At 53.0% G+C, this 15,057-nt stretch overlaps 3 protein-coding genes across 3 annotated transcripts; 1 reads left to right on the top strand and 2 right to left on the bottom strand.

The window, feature by feature from the left end:
* Positions 1 to 519: 519 nt before the first annotated feature.
* B0T15DRAFT_245686 (histidine phosphatase superfamily) lies at positions 520 to 2,909 on the top strand. The gene is made up of 4 exons (XM_062863119.1): positions 520 to 920; positions 993 to 1,680; positions 1,736 to 1,897; positions 1,952 to 2,909. The coding sequence occupies exons 1-4, from the start codon at positions 649 to 651 to the stop codon at positions 2,807 to 2,809; spliced, it is 1,980 nt and encodes a 659-aa protein (XP_062720335.1). The 5' UTR covers positions 520 to 648; the 3' UTR covers positions 2,810 to 2,909.
* Positions 2,910 to 3,759: 850 nt separating this feature from the next.
* On the bottom strand, positions 3,760 to 5,400 carry B0T15DRAFT_245627 (uncharacterized protein). The gene has a single exon (XM_062863117.1). It carries the CDS (start codon positions 5,123 to 5,125, stop codon positions 3,923 to 3,925), a length of 1,203 nt encoding a protein of 400 aa, XP_062720334.1. The 5' UTR covers positions 5,126 to 5,400; the 3' UTR covers positions 3,760 to 3,922.
* A 429-nt stretch (positions 5,401 to 5,829) lies between these two features.
* On the bottom strand, positions 5,830 to 7,705 carry B0T15DRAFT_399348 (uncharacterized protein; the record flags this gene model as incomplete). Its single annotated transcript, XM_062865000.1, has 6 exons — positions 5,830 to 6,167; positions 6,331 to 6,862; positions 6,955 to 7,089; positions 7,190 to 7,252; positions 7,344 to 7,453; positions 7,477 to 7,705. 6 exons carry the CDS (start codon positions 7,703 to 7,705, stop codon positions 5,830 to 5,832), a joined length of 1,407 nt encoding a protein of 468 aa, XP_062720333.1.
* Between the last annotated feature and the right edge of the window lie 7,352 nt (positions 7,706 to 15,057).

Here is a 15,057-nt window from a genome sequence, read left to right as displayed (position 1 = left end):
CCAGTCTTCGCAAGAGAGAACTGCATTCCAATCGGCCATAAACTGAAGCAATCGCGAGAACGCTGCCCAGAAAAGCGCAGCATCATCACCAGCGACAGGCAGTCATTCATTTGTGCAACGGCGCAGAATTGTGAGTGCTGTGTTTCTTTGAAGCGATGATGGCCGCCAATGCATTTCGCAGCCTCAACATGCCAGATTTGACATCAGTGATTTGCCCACCTCTGGACCCTCCCACTTCTTGGTAACGTTATTCTACCGACCGAGAGCTCCGGATGGAACCTAACCCGCTTTTTGTTGTTCGGTGTTGCAGCCCTAGTCACGTCTCGAAAGCAACGACTGAAAGCTGATTCGCTGCAGTTCAGCTGCACCCTGCAGAATCCCTGTCAACATCCCCTGCGTCTTTGACGTCCCTTTGCACCTTTTTAATCGCCGGATCTCCCACCCCGTTCCATGTCAAGACATCTGGCTCAATCGCCCAACAGAACGAGTCACCAACACAAAGGTCTCAAGATATTCTCTTCATATACATAAACCCGTCTTCCGCAGTCATCATCTGTTAGACTCTGCACAATCGACATCACGGCTGATACAGAGCTCTTTGAAGACTTTGGTGGCGCACCGCAGACGCAATCATTGCGGAAGCTTGCTATGAGCCGCCTCATGGGTGCAGCATCCTCAGCTCCGACTTCGCCCACAATCAAAGCCAACGAAAACCGCCGCAATGGAGAAGCCCATCTGGACCATGGCGCTTTACCTCCGCCGGGTGTTTCGCTGCCTGCTCCAGGCGTCCCGTCCTTGACAACCGCGCTGAGGAATTTGACTACTTCTGAGCCCGGCGCCCCGCACCCTCCCGGTGGCGTTCACTATGACTCCCCCTATTCGCGCAGCCTCTCTTCCACAGCGCCCACTTCGCCGCGGATGTAAGTTCGGTTCCTTTTTCAGCGCGCAGCGCGGCATAGGCCTATGTCTCACCATGGCTAACACCTGCACAGTCCGCCGGTCAGACAAAATTCCGGCAGTCAGACCCCGAGAGTCCGTCCACACCCGTCGACGCTCAATATCCCAGGGATGACGCGTTCCAAAGCATCCCCAGACGGGCGTATTCCCGACAGAGACGTTGCTGCGAAACTAGTCATCATCATGGTTGGCCTGCCGGCAAGGGGCAAATCATACATCACGAAGAAGATCCATCGCTATTTATCCTGGCAACAGCACAGCACCAGGATTTTCAATGTTGGCAACAGGAGACGCATCGCTGCTGGCGTGGCCAAGCCATCCGATGGATCGCCGATTTCGGCGCCTATAAGAACCGACGTGCCCAGCCAAGCGGCGAAGGTTCTTTTGAACGGCACGAAAGGCCCTGACATTGTTGTGGAAAACGAGCCGACAAATCTAGATCTCAACAAGCCTGCGATCCACGGGGACTCAGCCGAGAAGTTGGACCAGTCAGCCAAGTTCTTCGATCCAAAGAACGCAACTGCGGCCAAGCTGCGCGAACAAGTGGCTCTAGATACGCTCGACGAGCTTCTTGACTATCTTCTTCAACAGGGCGGTGCTGTGGGCATTCTAGATGCGACCAATAGCACCGTCCATCGGCGGCAGCTCCTTGTGGATCGCATCAAGGCCAGGGAGCCAAAGCTGGGCATTCTCTTCATTGAGAGCATCTGCCACGACCAGAACGTAAGCCAAGTCAACCGTATCGCGCATCTGCCGGATCGCAACTGACAGCTCGCAGCTTCTGGAGGCGAATATGCGTCTTAAGCTCTCTGGGCCGGATTACAGAAATAAAGATCCGGTCAAGTCCCTGGAGGACTTCAAAGCGAGGGTCAAGGCGTACGAGAGTGCGTACGAGCCGTTGGGGAAGTGGGAAGAGGACAATGATCTACAGTACATCCAGGTCCGTCACACCAACGCATGAGCAACAAACGAAGCGAGGACTGACCGTGTCTAGATGATCGATGTGGGCCGGAAGATTGTCCAATACCGTCTCCGAGGCTTCCTGAGCGGCGGGATCGCGTCGTATCTTACCACATTCAATCTATCGCCCAGACAGATTTGGATCACACGACACGGCCAAAGTGAGGACAACCGGGTGAACAAGCTGGGCGGCAATTCCGACCTGACGGAGCGCGGCCACTTTTACGCTCACGCTCTGTACGAGTTCATCACCTACAAGCGGAAGGAGTGGCTCATCGAGCAAAAGAACAAAATCGCAAGCTCGAGCTTTCCGCCGCAGCCCGGGGACAACACGCCGCCCTATCCGGAGCTCAACCAGGAGCTTGACGACAAGAACTTCTGTGTCTGGACGTCAATGCTCAAGCGCAGCATTGAGACTGCTGAATACTTCGACGCGGACGACGACTACGACGTGAAGGCGTGGGAGATGCTGAACGAACTCAATGCGGGCGACTTTGAGGGCATGACTTATGAAGAAATTGCCCGGAGATTCCCGGAGGAGTACGCGAAGCGGGCCAAGGACAAGATGGGATACATCTATCCAGGGGTTGGTGGAGAAGGGTATCTCCAGATCATCAGCCGGCTCCGTGATATGGTGCGCGAGATGGAGCGCATTACGGACCATGTCCTCATCATTGGACACCGGTCTGTCTGCCGAGTGCTGATGGCGTATTTCATGGACCTCACGAGAGATGACATCGCGGACCTCGACCTACCGCTCGGGCTACTCTATTCTATCGAGCCAAAACCATACGGGATTGAGTTCCACGCGTACAAGTACAATGAGGAAACAGCGTGGTTCGACGAGATACCGAATTACAAGCCCCGGAAGACTGTCGACAGGAACAACTAAGCGACCGCTGGGTCGACGCCGGGCCATGTACGAATTCAAAGGGATGGGTTTGGATATCCGAGATGGGTGGTGCTCGGGATGGCGTTGTCGGCTTCAGCGACGGGGGTATCTAAGGAGCGGCATCCGCTCATTCATCATCATCACGGCGCATATGAGGACAGGGGACCAGGCGACGCGGTGTGATGATACCCAAGGAATGAATGGAAGCCTGCAGAACACGAGATACAGACGGTACACACGGACGGGTTAGGATTCGGCGTTTGGGAGTGGTCGCAGGGCATGGTTCACACAGTTTGCATTCCTGTTTTTTTTTTGTTTGTACTGGGCGTCAGCGGCTCAACTCCGCGTCTCTGTGGGCCGGCGAGCCAATTGCTTTTGGGGTTCTCCTGGATGCTGCGCTGACCCAGAAGCTGCGGCCCGATTTGTGTTTGCCACACGACTGCCCCTTCAAGCTCTAGAGGTTTTGGGTTTTCTGAGAAGAGCATGTTGACATAGAGTGCATAGAGCACATTGTTAGGTCACCGAGTCTTCGTGCTAGGATGATGCAATATGTTTATGCGATGCAAGCTCATTGACGCTATTGGGCGGCATGCCGTGTAACACGACATCCTGGATAGGTATCGTATGATGTATGCATGTCCCTGATAGGCACCTGGGACAACAGGGTGAGACCGCGGGTCGGCCCGTCTGTGCCCTCTCCTGATCAACGGCGCAGCGTCGGCGCTGGGTGGGGATGATGCCCGGAGACTTGGGACGAAGGGTAGGAGGATCGGCAGGGAGGGTCTCATCTGTGCCTCACCTCATCTCGGGTAAGGCAATGCATGATTGGTGGTTTCGGGTGTTGGGTAGCGTGGAGGTGTGGTCCGATGCATTCTGCTGCAATACGGGACAGACCTTGTACTCCTGGATCCTAACGGGTAAGATTGTACACTAGCATCTGGCCATTGATGTCAAGACACTTGAATTGACGATGGAACTTTAGAACGGGAAACCAGCGGTTTTACAAAAAGATAGCCCAGAGAGCGTGCCGGTAACTGCAGTGTACGTCAACCAAAATGCATAGTACAACCCCCGTTTCACCTCTCTCCTTCCACACGTGTACTGCACATTCTTTTACGATCCGCCACCGCCAAGCACCCCGGCCATAATAGCAATCTGCTGCGCCCTCCGCCGGTCCACCTCCCTCTTCAGCATCACAAGACACGTCGTCACCACCATCACGGCCGCCATCTCCCTCTCCTCTTTGCCCCCAGCACCACTAGCCTGCCTCTCCTCCTCCGAGTCCCATAGGCCCAAATCCATCAGCAACCGCCCTCCGTTGCCCGCACTGCTCCTGCTACTCCCCTCCGTCCTCGTACCGGCGCCGCGGACGAACTTCGCCACCGCCATCCGCACTTCTTCCTCTTTGTCTCTGCTTCTTCTTCTTCTACTACTACTACTACTAGTACTGCCTCTGCCACCCGCGGCGTCGTTGTGCGCATGCGCGACGCGCACCACGCGCTCCAGGACGAGCAGGCTTGCCACGTCCAAGTCGTTGTTGTTGTTGTTGTTGTTGTTGTTGTTGTTGCTGTTGTTATTGCTATTTCCTTGCATAGAAGAAGACAGCAGCGCCTCCCGCTCCCGCTCCCGCTCCCGCTTGCTCGCGTACCGCCATTGGAACGTACCCAGGCGCGTGCGGAAGCTGACGGCGCGCGTCAAGAGGCCGAGGGAGGTGATGGTGAATGAGTCCCAGGGTTGGATGCCGTAATGGCCCAAGCCTTGGTCGTCGGAGTCCGGGTCGGAGTTGGAGTTGGAGGAAGAGGAAGAGGAAGAGGAAGAAGGGAAGAGGAGTTCATCTAGCACGGAGCGAGGGATACCACCGCCAGGCCTCCCCGAGTATGAGTGAGGCGAGAAGAGGCGGACGCACGGCGGACGGGAGGGCCCGAAGCGATAGGTTGTTGTGCTCAGTACCGGGAGAGTTCCACTCGAGGAAGAGGCTGGAGGGTCGCTGGAAGGTAAGAGATAGCAGGAGCCGGAGCCGCGGTTGGGGCGGAAGGAGGTGAATGTTGGGATCCGTTGGTCGGTCTCAAGGGTGAAGATTGGGATCGGGTCAGGCCGGAGCGGCAGCGGGAGAGAACACCAAGATTTGCCTCGGGTTTCAATCTGAAGCGCGACTGTGGGATGGAACGAGCCGGGTGAGGGAGCCGCGTCGTCGTAAGCGGGTGGAGCACTGAGGATGGATGGGCTTGGGGACGTGGTGCTGTCGAGGCGATCGAGTTCGACGTCTCTCGGGGTATAGTCAGGGAGGCTGGATCGGTACAGGACAGAAGTTGCCATGGTGCTAACGGTTCTGCGAGGGTCTTGAATAAGGGGGGTTGGATCTACTGAGAACTGTTTGAACGGTCTCAAGCGGAACAGACATCAAGACGGGAACATACGAAAGCTACTTATATATCGCTGATACACTCACGTTCTTCTGCATTGCCACGGACGGCTTGTACAATACATACAAAGATGTCTGCCCAGTCTTGAATGACCAGCCAATCAACTTGCGATGCGACGGATACGGCGTGTTGGCAGTGAAGGCTTAGCTGGCCGATCTGACCCCTGCTAGCGGCTTGGCATGCGTTCGCTCGACGTCTTAGCCTTCTGGGAGATCCACTTGCGTCTCTGACGCGAATTACGAGGGTGGGTCTCGTGGGCTGGGCCCTTGTTTCCTCTGCCACTTATACAGTGGGCTCGGAGGCAGTGCTGGCAGCAGTAGGCATCCGCTAGGCGTTCAACGCTTGTTTTCTGGTGGGTTAGGTAAAGTACCTACGAGTACACATTGTGTCAGGTACGCAAGCCAAGTCACGACGTATGAGGAGTGTTTTGGTGTTACCATCATGGTGGTGGGGTAACGCAACTCAGGTTATCGTCAAGCCACCCGTTGGCAGACCCGGAATGAGAAGTGTTTCATTACTTTACCTGTTATGTTGCATCCAATATAGTACAACTACCGTAGAATGGGAGGTGAAGACGGAAGAGCAGCATGATGAGTATCAGCGTGACCTGCCAAAATATCCCCTGTCCCGATCCAGCTGCGCCTCGACCCAGCGCGGAAAGCTGTTGTACGCGTGGTGATGCGCGTCCACCTGGGTGTTGAGATACTTGAGCCAGCGGATGGTGCCCAGGCTGATGCCCGCACCGGGCGACTGGTTGGGCGTCTTGGCGGCCGCCTTCCGCTCGGCCTCGGTAATGACAGCCATAATCTGCTCCAAGGCGACCCAATGGGCGCCCAGGAGGATGGACACCTGGTTGTTGGGGTCGATCAGGCGTTGATACTGGTCGTGCGGCAGCATCATCCACCAGGAGTAGTGTTCCATGAGACCCTCGTATGCTGTGTGGGGGAGTCAGCACGAGAGTTTAGAACAACAAAAACAACAAGGAAAAGAGAAAAGAAAAGAAAGAAAAGAAAAAAAAGGAAAAGAAAAAGAAAAGAGAAAAAGAAAGAATAGAAGAGATGAGAAAAAGAAAAGAAGAGAAGAGAAAAAGAAACTGACCCTTCCACGAACTAACATAAAGCATCCTCGCCATCTCCCGAAGCAATTCCCAGAACCTCCTCTCCACCTCCCTCCCTTCGCCCTCCACCAACCCCTCCAGCCCCTCAATGCCCTCCACGGCCCTGTCGGTCCAGACCTTCTCGATGAGCGGGATCCGACTCATGTGCGGCTCCAGCTTCTCCTTCTGCGTGTCGCCGCCCAGGAGATGGCCAAACAGCAGCTTGGCGCCCTTGACATACATCTGGATGGCGACAATGATGATGCCCCGGATGAAGGTCATGTACTCGGCCATGCCGTCGTCCAGAAACACGGACTGGAAGGTCAGGGCGAAGCACGTCGCCATCAGCGCGTTGCCCTCTTCGAACATGTCGGTCCCCGGCTGCTCGGCCGCGGCGTTGTTGCCGAGCGCCCGCTTGATGGCCCGGATCGCCTTGACCCGGTGTGCCATGGCCGCTTCGGCGAGGCCCGGCTCCGAGGTGGAAATCAAGTCGGAGGCCGAGTAGCCCAGGATGGCGTGCATCAGGTATTCGTACTGGGTAAGGTAAGTAAGCATGGAGAAGTCGCTTTGTTAGCGTGGGGGTGGGGCAGGAACACAGGGATGGAGAGAGAAAAGAGTTACGGTACCCTTTGCGAGAGGCAGGGAATCTCGTGGGTCCACAAGTCTTCGGAGCCGATCGGGTGGTGCGGGTAGCAGTTGAGTAGGAAGTGCTGGAAGAAGCGCATGTCTTGGAGGCTGAATAGGGGAACCTGGTGCTGGGGCTGCTTCGCAAGTTACCTTAGTTAGCTTCCTTTTCTATTCCTGTTCCTGGGAACTGAGTGGTAGGACGCTACATGCCTGATGCACGGTAGTAGGCAGAACAGGGTACTCGCACTTGAGCCCCTGCTTGACGCAATGCCCACACGCAGGCCTCGTCTCCTGGCACTTTTTGTTACAACAAAAAAAAGCCATGTCAGCCTGGCTTGCCCATTCTCACTCACTTAGTTACTAGTTGATTACTGATGCGAAAACTCACCTTGATTCTTCTCCTCTTGCAGTTAAAACACCCTCTCCTGCTCTTGGTATGGCCCCGTCTCTCCAGCCGCTGCTTCGGCTGCGCCGCGGGGGGCCAGGACTCGTGCTGCTCTCACTACGAGCTGCATTGCCACGCGAACGAGTCGTCGTGAGTGGCCCAGACGGTAAAAGCCGCCGCTGGGGGGTGCGGTGTTGCGATGCCGGGGACTCAGACTGCGGCACTGACCCCTCCGTGAGAGTTGCCGTCGATGCTGATGCCGAGCTCTCTTCGGCCAGGTAGTCGTCGATGTCTATGTCCTCCTGTTGGTCCTGCAGGAAGGCCGAGTAGTCGAACTCGGTCGCATCCTGGCTACCAGTATCCATTGCCAACAAAGGGGGCAGCGCCGTTGCGGGTCGGCCGTATCCGCTCGTTGGCATGGCCGTCGGCCCGCCACTGGTGGGAAGGCCCTGCATGTCTGCGTCTCAACCGCTTTCCTGGGAAAACCGCTTCTGATCCTGATCCGTCCGTCGTTTTTCGTGTGGCCAGGGGAGCACCACCATTTACACCTTTTAGGGTAGCGCTGAATCACCCGCGCCAAGCCCCCCGCGCCTCCTTTGACACGCTCTAGCGTCACAGTAGGAGTGGAATGACGAGGCGGTGTTCACTTGTTGACTCATCAGCTTGTCTTTCTTCCACTGACCACCGCGACGCTTGCTCGGAGAGCCCGTCAACATCGATCTCCGCGATGCTTGCGTGGGAGGCTAGACGTATACAGGTGGTGTATCATGTTTTCTCAAGGAATCCGGCCGGCTCGATAGCCAAAGACATTCCCGAATCCCGAGTTGCCGCCCTTTGACGTTCGGTCCATCGACTTGGCATCTATAACCCCTTTCCGGATAACGTTAGAACTTAGGTGTTGGCTAACATCACCCAAACCTGGCTGGCAAGGATTGTTCGGGTAATATATCGCTCCGGTTCCAACGCTGCCAGTCCGCCATCCGCTCAGCCTTACCGTTTACGCGACAGGGCAGCATTCAGCAATAACGAATAAACAGAGCCACCCGTACACAGTATTTCGTCCTGTCGGAGGCCGTGGACAGACGCCACCTCTCGATCGGCTGTGCTTTCATTGTATCCCACGGCTTGCGATCTCTAGACTTCAGCCGCTATACCCGAGTCAACCCGAGTCTTGAGACTCTGAGTACTATCTCGCTGGCAGGTCCGGTCAATATCTACTAAGTACTAGTTACTAGTTTAGTAGTAGTCAATACAGCTGCAGCCGTCAGCTAATGTCCAACTCCGTTGTATAGGAGTAGCTCAGTGCTATTTAATCAATCAATGACTCTGCGAATTCAAGAAATTCAAAACCAATACCTGCACATAAGTCGGACCCCCCCCATTTGGACCACCCCAGATTCGGACCGCTTGGCAAATCTTAGCCCGCAAACCCACCCATCTTATTCAACACCGTATATCGCAGTCTATTTAACCCACCACAATACAGGAAACCTCTGATTCTGCACTTTCTGACCCGCTCTCTTCAGCCATAGAGTCATCTATACGGCCGGACTCAATCTGCGCCTGGTGGATCTGTTCAATCGAAGCGAACACGCTGTTCGGATCAAGAACTACCTTCTTCCTCCTCGACGGCCGGGCTGCTTCCAACTGTGCCTTCAGAGCTTCGTTTTCCTGTCGTAAACGAGCCAATTCGAAGTCCTTCTTGTCAAAAGCCTTCTCAACCTTCTTGAATAAAAGCCTGCGTGTAGGGAGGTCTTGTTTCCGGATGGCCAGGCTGTTCAGTTGACCACGTAAATCTGACTTCTTCTGTTGTGTGCTGAGGAATGCGTTGGCGGCTATTGTCAAAGATTGGGAGGGTTGAACAGGTGCTGGGGTTTGTATGTGAGCTATCTGTTCGTCAATCCCGGCTGTGTTGTTCGAATTTTCCAATAGAAGCCGGCTCATCAGAGGTTTGGCTATATTGACCGGCCATAACCCGGATGCCCTCCACCCTGCTTTGATGTTGTAGGCTGTAATAGCTTCTTTACGAGCTTCCACGATACATCTGATCATCATCTGCTTGCCTAGCACCGTCGATTCGGACCAAGAGGTCAACTTGTTAAGGAGTTTCCGGTATGTGTGCTTTAGGGGGGAGAACACTGACAAATCCAATGGCTGAAGAACGTGGGAAGTATAGGGAGGTAAAAAGAGCAACTGGATATTGTTGATGTAGCATTCCCACATGAAGTCGTCGGTTCTATGGCTATCATGGCCGTCCAGTATCAACAGCCGTCTCTGGGAGGGGTCCTGTAGCCGGGTCCGGGGGATGAACACCTCTTTAAGCCATTCTAATGCAACCACTCTGTTTATCCAACCTATAGCGGTTGTAGCCTACTTCCACTCCTTTATTTCCTTCTTTTTAAGTGGGAACCATTGTTGTTGAAGGCTCTTCCCCCTGAAGATGACAGCTGGTGGGAGCGCTACCCCTATCGCTAAGACACACTCAAGAAAAGAAGTCCAGGCTCGCGAACCAGGGACTTTCCGTTGAACTGCACGCGTTCGAGAGCTCCCAACCACCAAGCCGTTAGTTCCCTGGCCTTCCATGATGCCGAATTCGTCAAAGTTCCAACGGTTGGCTGGTAGGATATCCTTGATGGCCGGGATACTCAGTCGCGGCCACCAACTGCGGATGACTGAGTCAGTAGCCCCATTGATGCGGACCGAATCTATCTTACGGGCTCGCTGGGTTCGAAGGACTGGGTTCCTACGAAGAAACCGAGTCATCCAGCCCTTTCCGACAGTCGTACGGCTGGTTCCTTGTGCCTGTAGAACTCGGCTGGCGAACTCCCTGATCTGCGCATGGGTTGGTGGAACACCAAGGGCGACCTGGGTCAAGACCCATTGTGTAAGGAGGTCTTCCTGTATCCGGCTCAGAGTCTGTTGCGGTTCGGCTGCAATGGAATGAGTCTGGTGGCCGTTAAGTCGGTTCCGGAGAGTAGTCTTCGGGATGCCGAACTCCCGGGAGATAGACCGCATTGAGGAGCCACCGCGATGATATTTTGTAACGGCATCTTGTAAGTCTTGTTCCGTATAGTCCATTGGGCATTGACAGTGCTGTATGCAAAAGATGAGCGTTCTTGACCTCGAATTGACTGAGTTGTAGTGAGTTGAAATGGTTAGGTTGAAAGAGCGGTGTGGATTGCCAAGTGGTTTGAATCTGGGGTGGTCCAAATGGGGGGGGTCCGACTTACTGATTGGGAGTCCATTGAAATCTTGTGCTACCAATCTGGAACACGAATCTAACCAAGACAATATACATTATTTTCTCTAATCTCAACGAGATCGCAGAGTGTTTTTGCCCATAAATCTTCCTTATCCGCTCGAAAAGGCCCAAAACTGGTCACTCTGAGGACAAGAAACCGCCCCCTTTGAACAACAACGAAGACAAGAAAATGTCGCTATTATAGGGAGGTATGACGGTGGAGCATAAACCTAACCCACTCGGCTATGCACACCTTCCGAAAAGGATGTCGGAATCGCAAGTCCCTCGGACTTGCGACTCGGTGGATTATATCTTCCCTGACGGCAAGCACCGCGCAGGCCGCACTTGCCGTCACAGGAGGCCGTGAACGTGAATCTAGAACTAGCATTTCACTTTCTTTTTAGATTGAGTTAACTCAGCATAGTCTGGGTCACGTACTAGGACGCTTTCAGATGATTGAAACGGTAGGGAACGCGTTTGCGTTTAGTTTTCACCACTCCGTTTTCCTAGTTCCGTTTTCTAACTTTCGCTGCGGTATGAATCTACTGTCGCCTTGTATAACTATAAGTTCTGCACGTTCCCGAGCCAAGCGGTCGGTAAGGGGTTTTAACTGCGTCCAACTGATGCGCCACTCTACTATTGATTGGTGTCGCAGGTCTTTTTTACGTGGGTGATGGTCATCCGTCACCCGGCTGACGCACGGGCCCCCTAAATGCGTTCAATCAATTGAAGGTCCTCCGCCCCACCGCCTTGCCGAGCTTGGCTTAGGTGACGCAGCAGAGTAAGAAGACCGTCGCATTATTTTAAAGGGGACCCCACCGTCGACTCGAACATGGGAGAGAGCCGAGGTTAGAACGCGAAGGGACTTTTACTTCTGTTCTACAGGGAATCAACCCCAAAGCTGCACTGCTAACGGGGAGGATCTTGGACTGGCTGATGGACTCGGGGAGGCTACCGATGTACAATCTGGCCAGGAGGCTAGAGATGGAACTTATGGTCTAATATCCCTTCCCTTCGAAGGCCAAGAGGCCTTCTCTCTTTGTATTTGCCGGCTCATTCACTGATCATTTCCTTGATTGCCGATATGCGTTTTTCGCCCGGCCCGCTAGGGTACGATTTCCTGTATAGTAAGTAGTTGAACGTCCGGCACGCCCCAGGGCACAGCGGCGTAAGAATAATAATAATATATTTTGAAAGGGGAACTGTGCGCAGCCCTTCAATTTGCCTCCCGCGATTCTGCCAAACATTCCACCCCTCCCGACAAAAAAAAAACGCTGGCAGACGACGTCGGCGTCTGGAAATCCAACCAAACTGCTGTAGTTAGCAGTCTGATAGTTCATTTTCTCATCGCCGTTTTTTCCCAATCGAACTTCATGCCCATGGACGCGGATCTTTCATATACGGCCCGGCTGCAGGAGGTAGTCGAGCGCTGTCTGCTCGAGTCCCATCAGCAGACGCCGGAAAACACGGGACGATCGTACGCACCCAAACAGAAAGAGTGGAAGGTAAAAATCATTGTAGGAAAGGAATGACCGTTTCTGCTTTGGAGCCTCCTGCTGACGAGGGATTAAGTCGTATCACCTCACCCCTATAGCCCACAGTAGACCAGCGTCATCGCATTGGATAATTGCCGGGAACTGGCAGGTATCTATGCTTTGCATGTAATTAGATCTGCAGATCGGACAAGCGTTGTGCTGTCTCGGGAACCATTTAAGGCTCAGATTGAGTGGAAAATATGGCCGCATGGCAAGCAACGAACTCTGTCGTTGTCCCTTGATTTTTCCAGGCAAACAGCGCTAGGTCGACAAGTCAGTGTCTGCATTTGTTTCCGGTAGTTGATAGCTTGTACCAGACAAGAGAAGTGGCTGAGCTACGAGACGGATTTCGGCGTTTCGTATGGCAAGTCTCCATTCTTTGTATGTTTTAGACGGAGATATTCGGTTTAGATTCTCAACTCGAAAGGAGATGTTAGTCTCCAAGTCTTCCACGGCCATTGGAAGTCTGCAAAGCTTATTTCCCTGACTATTAGCCAGGGACAAGAGAGAAATCCTAAAATAGCGACCAAGACAAGTTAGGAGCTTGGGGGGAGCTTTACCATCGGAGGAGCACAACCACTAAGCATTATGGCGGCGAGGCCGCCGCAGATTACGCCCACAGCGTAAGCAGGCGCCGTAAGGGAGGTTTTATTGTCTGTTGTAGTCCCATTGATCACGATGATTTATTATGGGCAGGGTTTGCTATGGTCCGCTGTCACGAATTAGGCCAACAAAGGAACTACAGGCAGGTCGCATGGCAGAAGATCACATGCGGGGCGCAGGGAACGTCCTCCGTGCAGGTGTACTGCGTCATCTTGATAACGTATCTTATCAGCGAGCCGATCATATCAGCGAGCCGATCACTTTTTGCCGCAACGCGTCATTTTCACACCCAACATCAATTTTCTCTACAACCTAACATACCTTCTCCTTCAAAAGAAGCCAGGGTAATCCTGGCACTTGAAGCTTGTCAAAACAACAAAAAACTAAGCCTCCGAGCCGCAGCTAAGCTCTACGACGTACCCTATACAACCCTCCATGACCGATCTACTGGCCGGCTTACACGACGCGATCTTCCAGCCAACTCGCGTAAGCTCACCAATCTAGAAGAGAAGGCGATAGTTCAGTATGTGATTGAGCTATCTGCACGCGTATTCCCACCTAGACTAAGTGGGGTGGAAGATATGGCCAACTATCTACTACGCGAACGCGGCGCGCCCCCTGTTGGCAAGCTCTGGGCACATCGGTTTGTTAAACGCCAGCCAGAGCTCTATACGCGTTATGCCCGTCGATACAATTACCAGAGGGCTAAGTACGAGGATCCAAGGATTATTGGGGAGTGGTTTGCGCTCGTACGAAACACTAAGGCCAAGTATGGATGATAATATCTACAACTTTGACGAGACCGGGTTTATAATAGGTATGATCTGCCTAGGCATAGTAGTTACGACCTTGGATGGCCATAGTAGGGCAAAACTAGCCCAGCCTAGTAACCGCGAATAGGCAATAGTGATCCAGGGAGTCAATACACTTGGCTGGGCTATCCCGCCCTTCATCATCTTGGCCGCGTAATACCACCTCGCCAACTGGTATACCGAGTGCAACCTCCTAGCAAACTGGCGTATTATAACTACCGATAACGGCTGGACTACTAATACGGCAGGCCTAGATTAGATCAAGCACTTCGACTTCTATATAGCACCTCATACAAAGGGCAAAAAGCGGTTGTTGATCCTCGACGGCCACGAAAGCCACTACTCTACCGAATTCAAGCTCTACTGCCAGGAGAATAATATCATTATGCTCTGCATACCTCCGTATTCCTCCTATAAGCTCCAGCCACTTGATATTGGCTGCTTTAGGCCGTTGAAACAGTCATACGGTCGCCAGATTAAGGACTTAATACACGCACATATCAACCATATCAGCAAGCTCGAGTTCCTCTACGGCTTTCGCGAGGCCTTCTTTGCTTCCATAACAGAGAAGAATATATAGGGTGGCTTTATAGGGGCTAGCCTAGTACTATACGATCTAGAGAGGGTCCTTTCTACGCTAGACGTAAAGCTTCGTACACCGACACCTCCAACCTCACGACCTAGCACTGTATAATCTTGGGTCTTCCAGACACCATACAACCCCCGAGAAGCCGAATCGCAGTCAACACTTATCAAGACTCGCATTGCCAACCATCAAAACAGCTCTCCAACTTTAATATTAGGTGCTATAGATCAACTTACTAAGGGTACGATGGCTATAATACACCAGGTGGCCCTCCTTCGGTCAGAGGTCTCTTCGCTCCATAAGGCCAACGAGGCACTAAGCAAGCGCCGGAGAGCTAAAAGAACACGCATGCAGCTTGGAGGATCACTTGTAGTACAAGATGCAAAGGATCTACTAGACCAGAAGGCCGTGGTTGGGGAGGTGGTATAAGAAACGCAGCCGGACGGTGGTGGTACAGGGGGGGGTTGTACGAAGGTTCGGTGCTGTGGTGTGTGCGGCAAGCCTGGCCATAATGTACGTACGTGCCAGGAGGTTGCAGAAGGGTCTGATTCAGCTGTTTCTGATGTAATTATAGTTGGTTCCTAGTGTTAGTGTATTGTAATTGAGGATAGATGTTTTGGTGTGGTGGAAATTGATCGGCTCGCTGATATGATCGGCTCGCTGATATGATCGGCTCGCTGATAAGATACGTTATACATAGTGGAGTAACTTTAGTAGCTCAAATTTGACGGTTGCTAGTCGGATTGCGCGATGCTCCGATTTTCCCCTCGACGATAATAAAGATAGCAAGAACGTGCATTGGCCCGGGGCCTGTTTCTCGTTGTGTCGAGTCCCGGGTCTTACTGGGCAATAAGTACATAACATCGTTAACTAGTTAACATTATTAAAAAAAAAATAAAAAGAAAGTAAAAAGAAAAAAGAAATAGAAGAAATTAAAAAA

Source organism: Chaetomium strumarium (assembly GCF_033439665.1).
Source record: "Chaetomium strumarium strain CBS 333.67 chromosome Unknown B0T15scaffold_5, whole genome shotgun sequence".
Lineage (NCBI taxonomy): Eukaryota > Fungi > Ascomycota > Sordariomycetes > Sordariales > Chaetomiaceae > Chaetomium > Chaetomium strumarium.
This window is presented reverse-complemented; position numbering and strand designations above follow the sequence as displayed.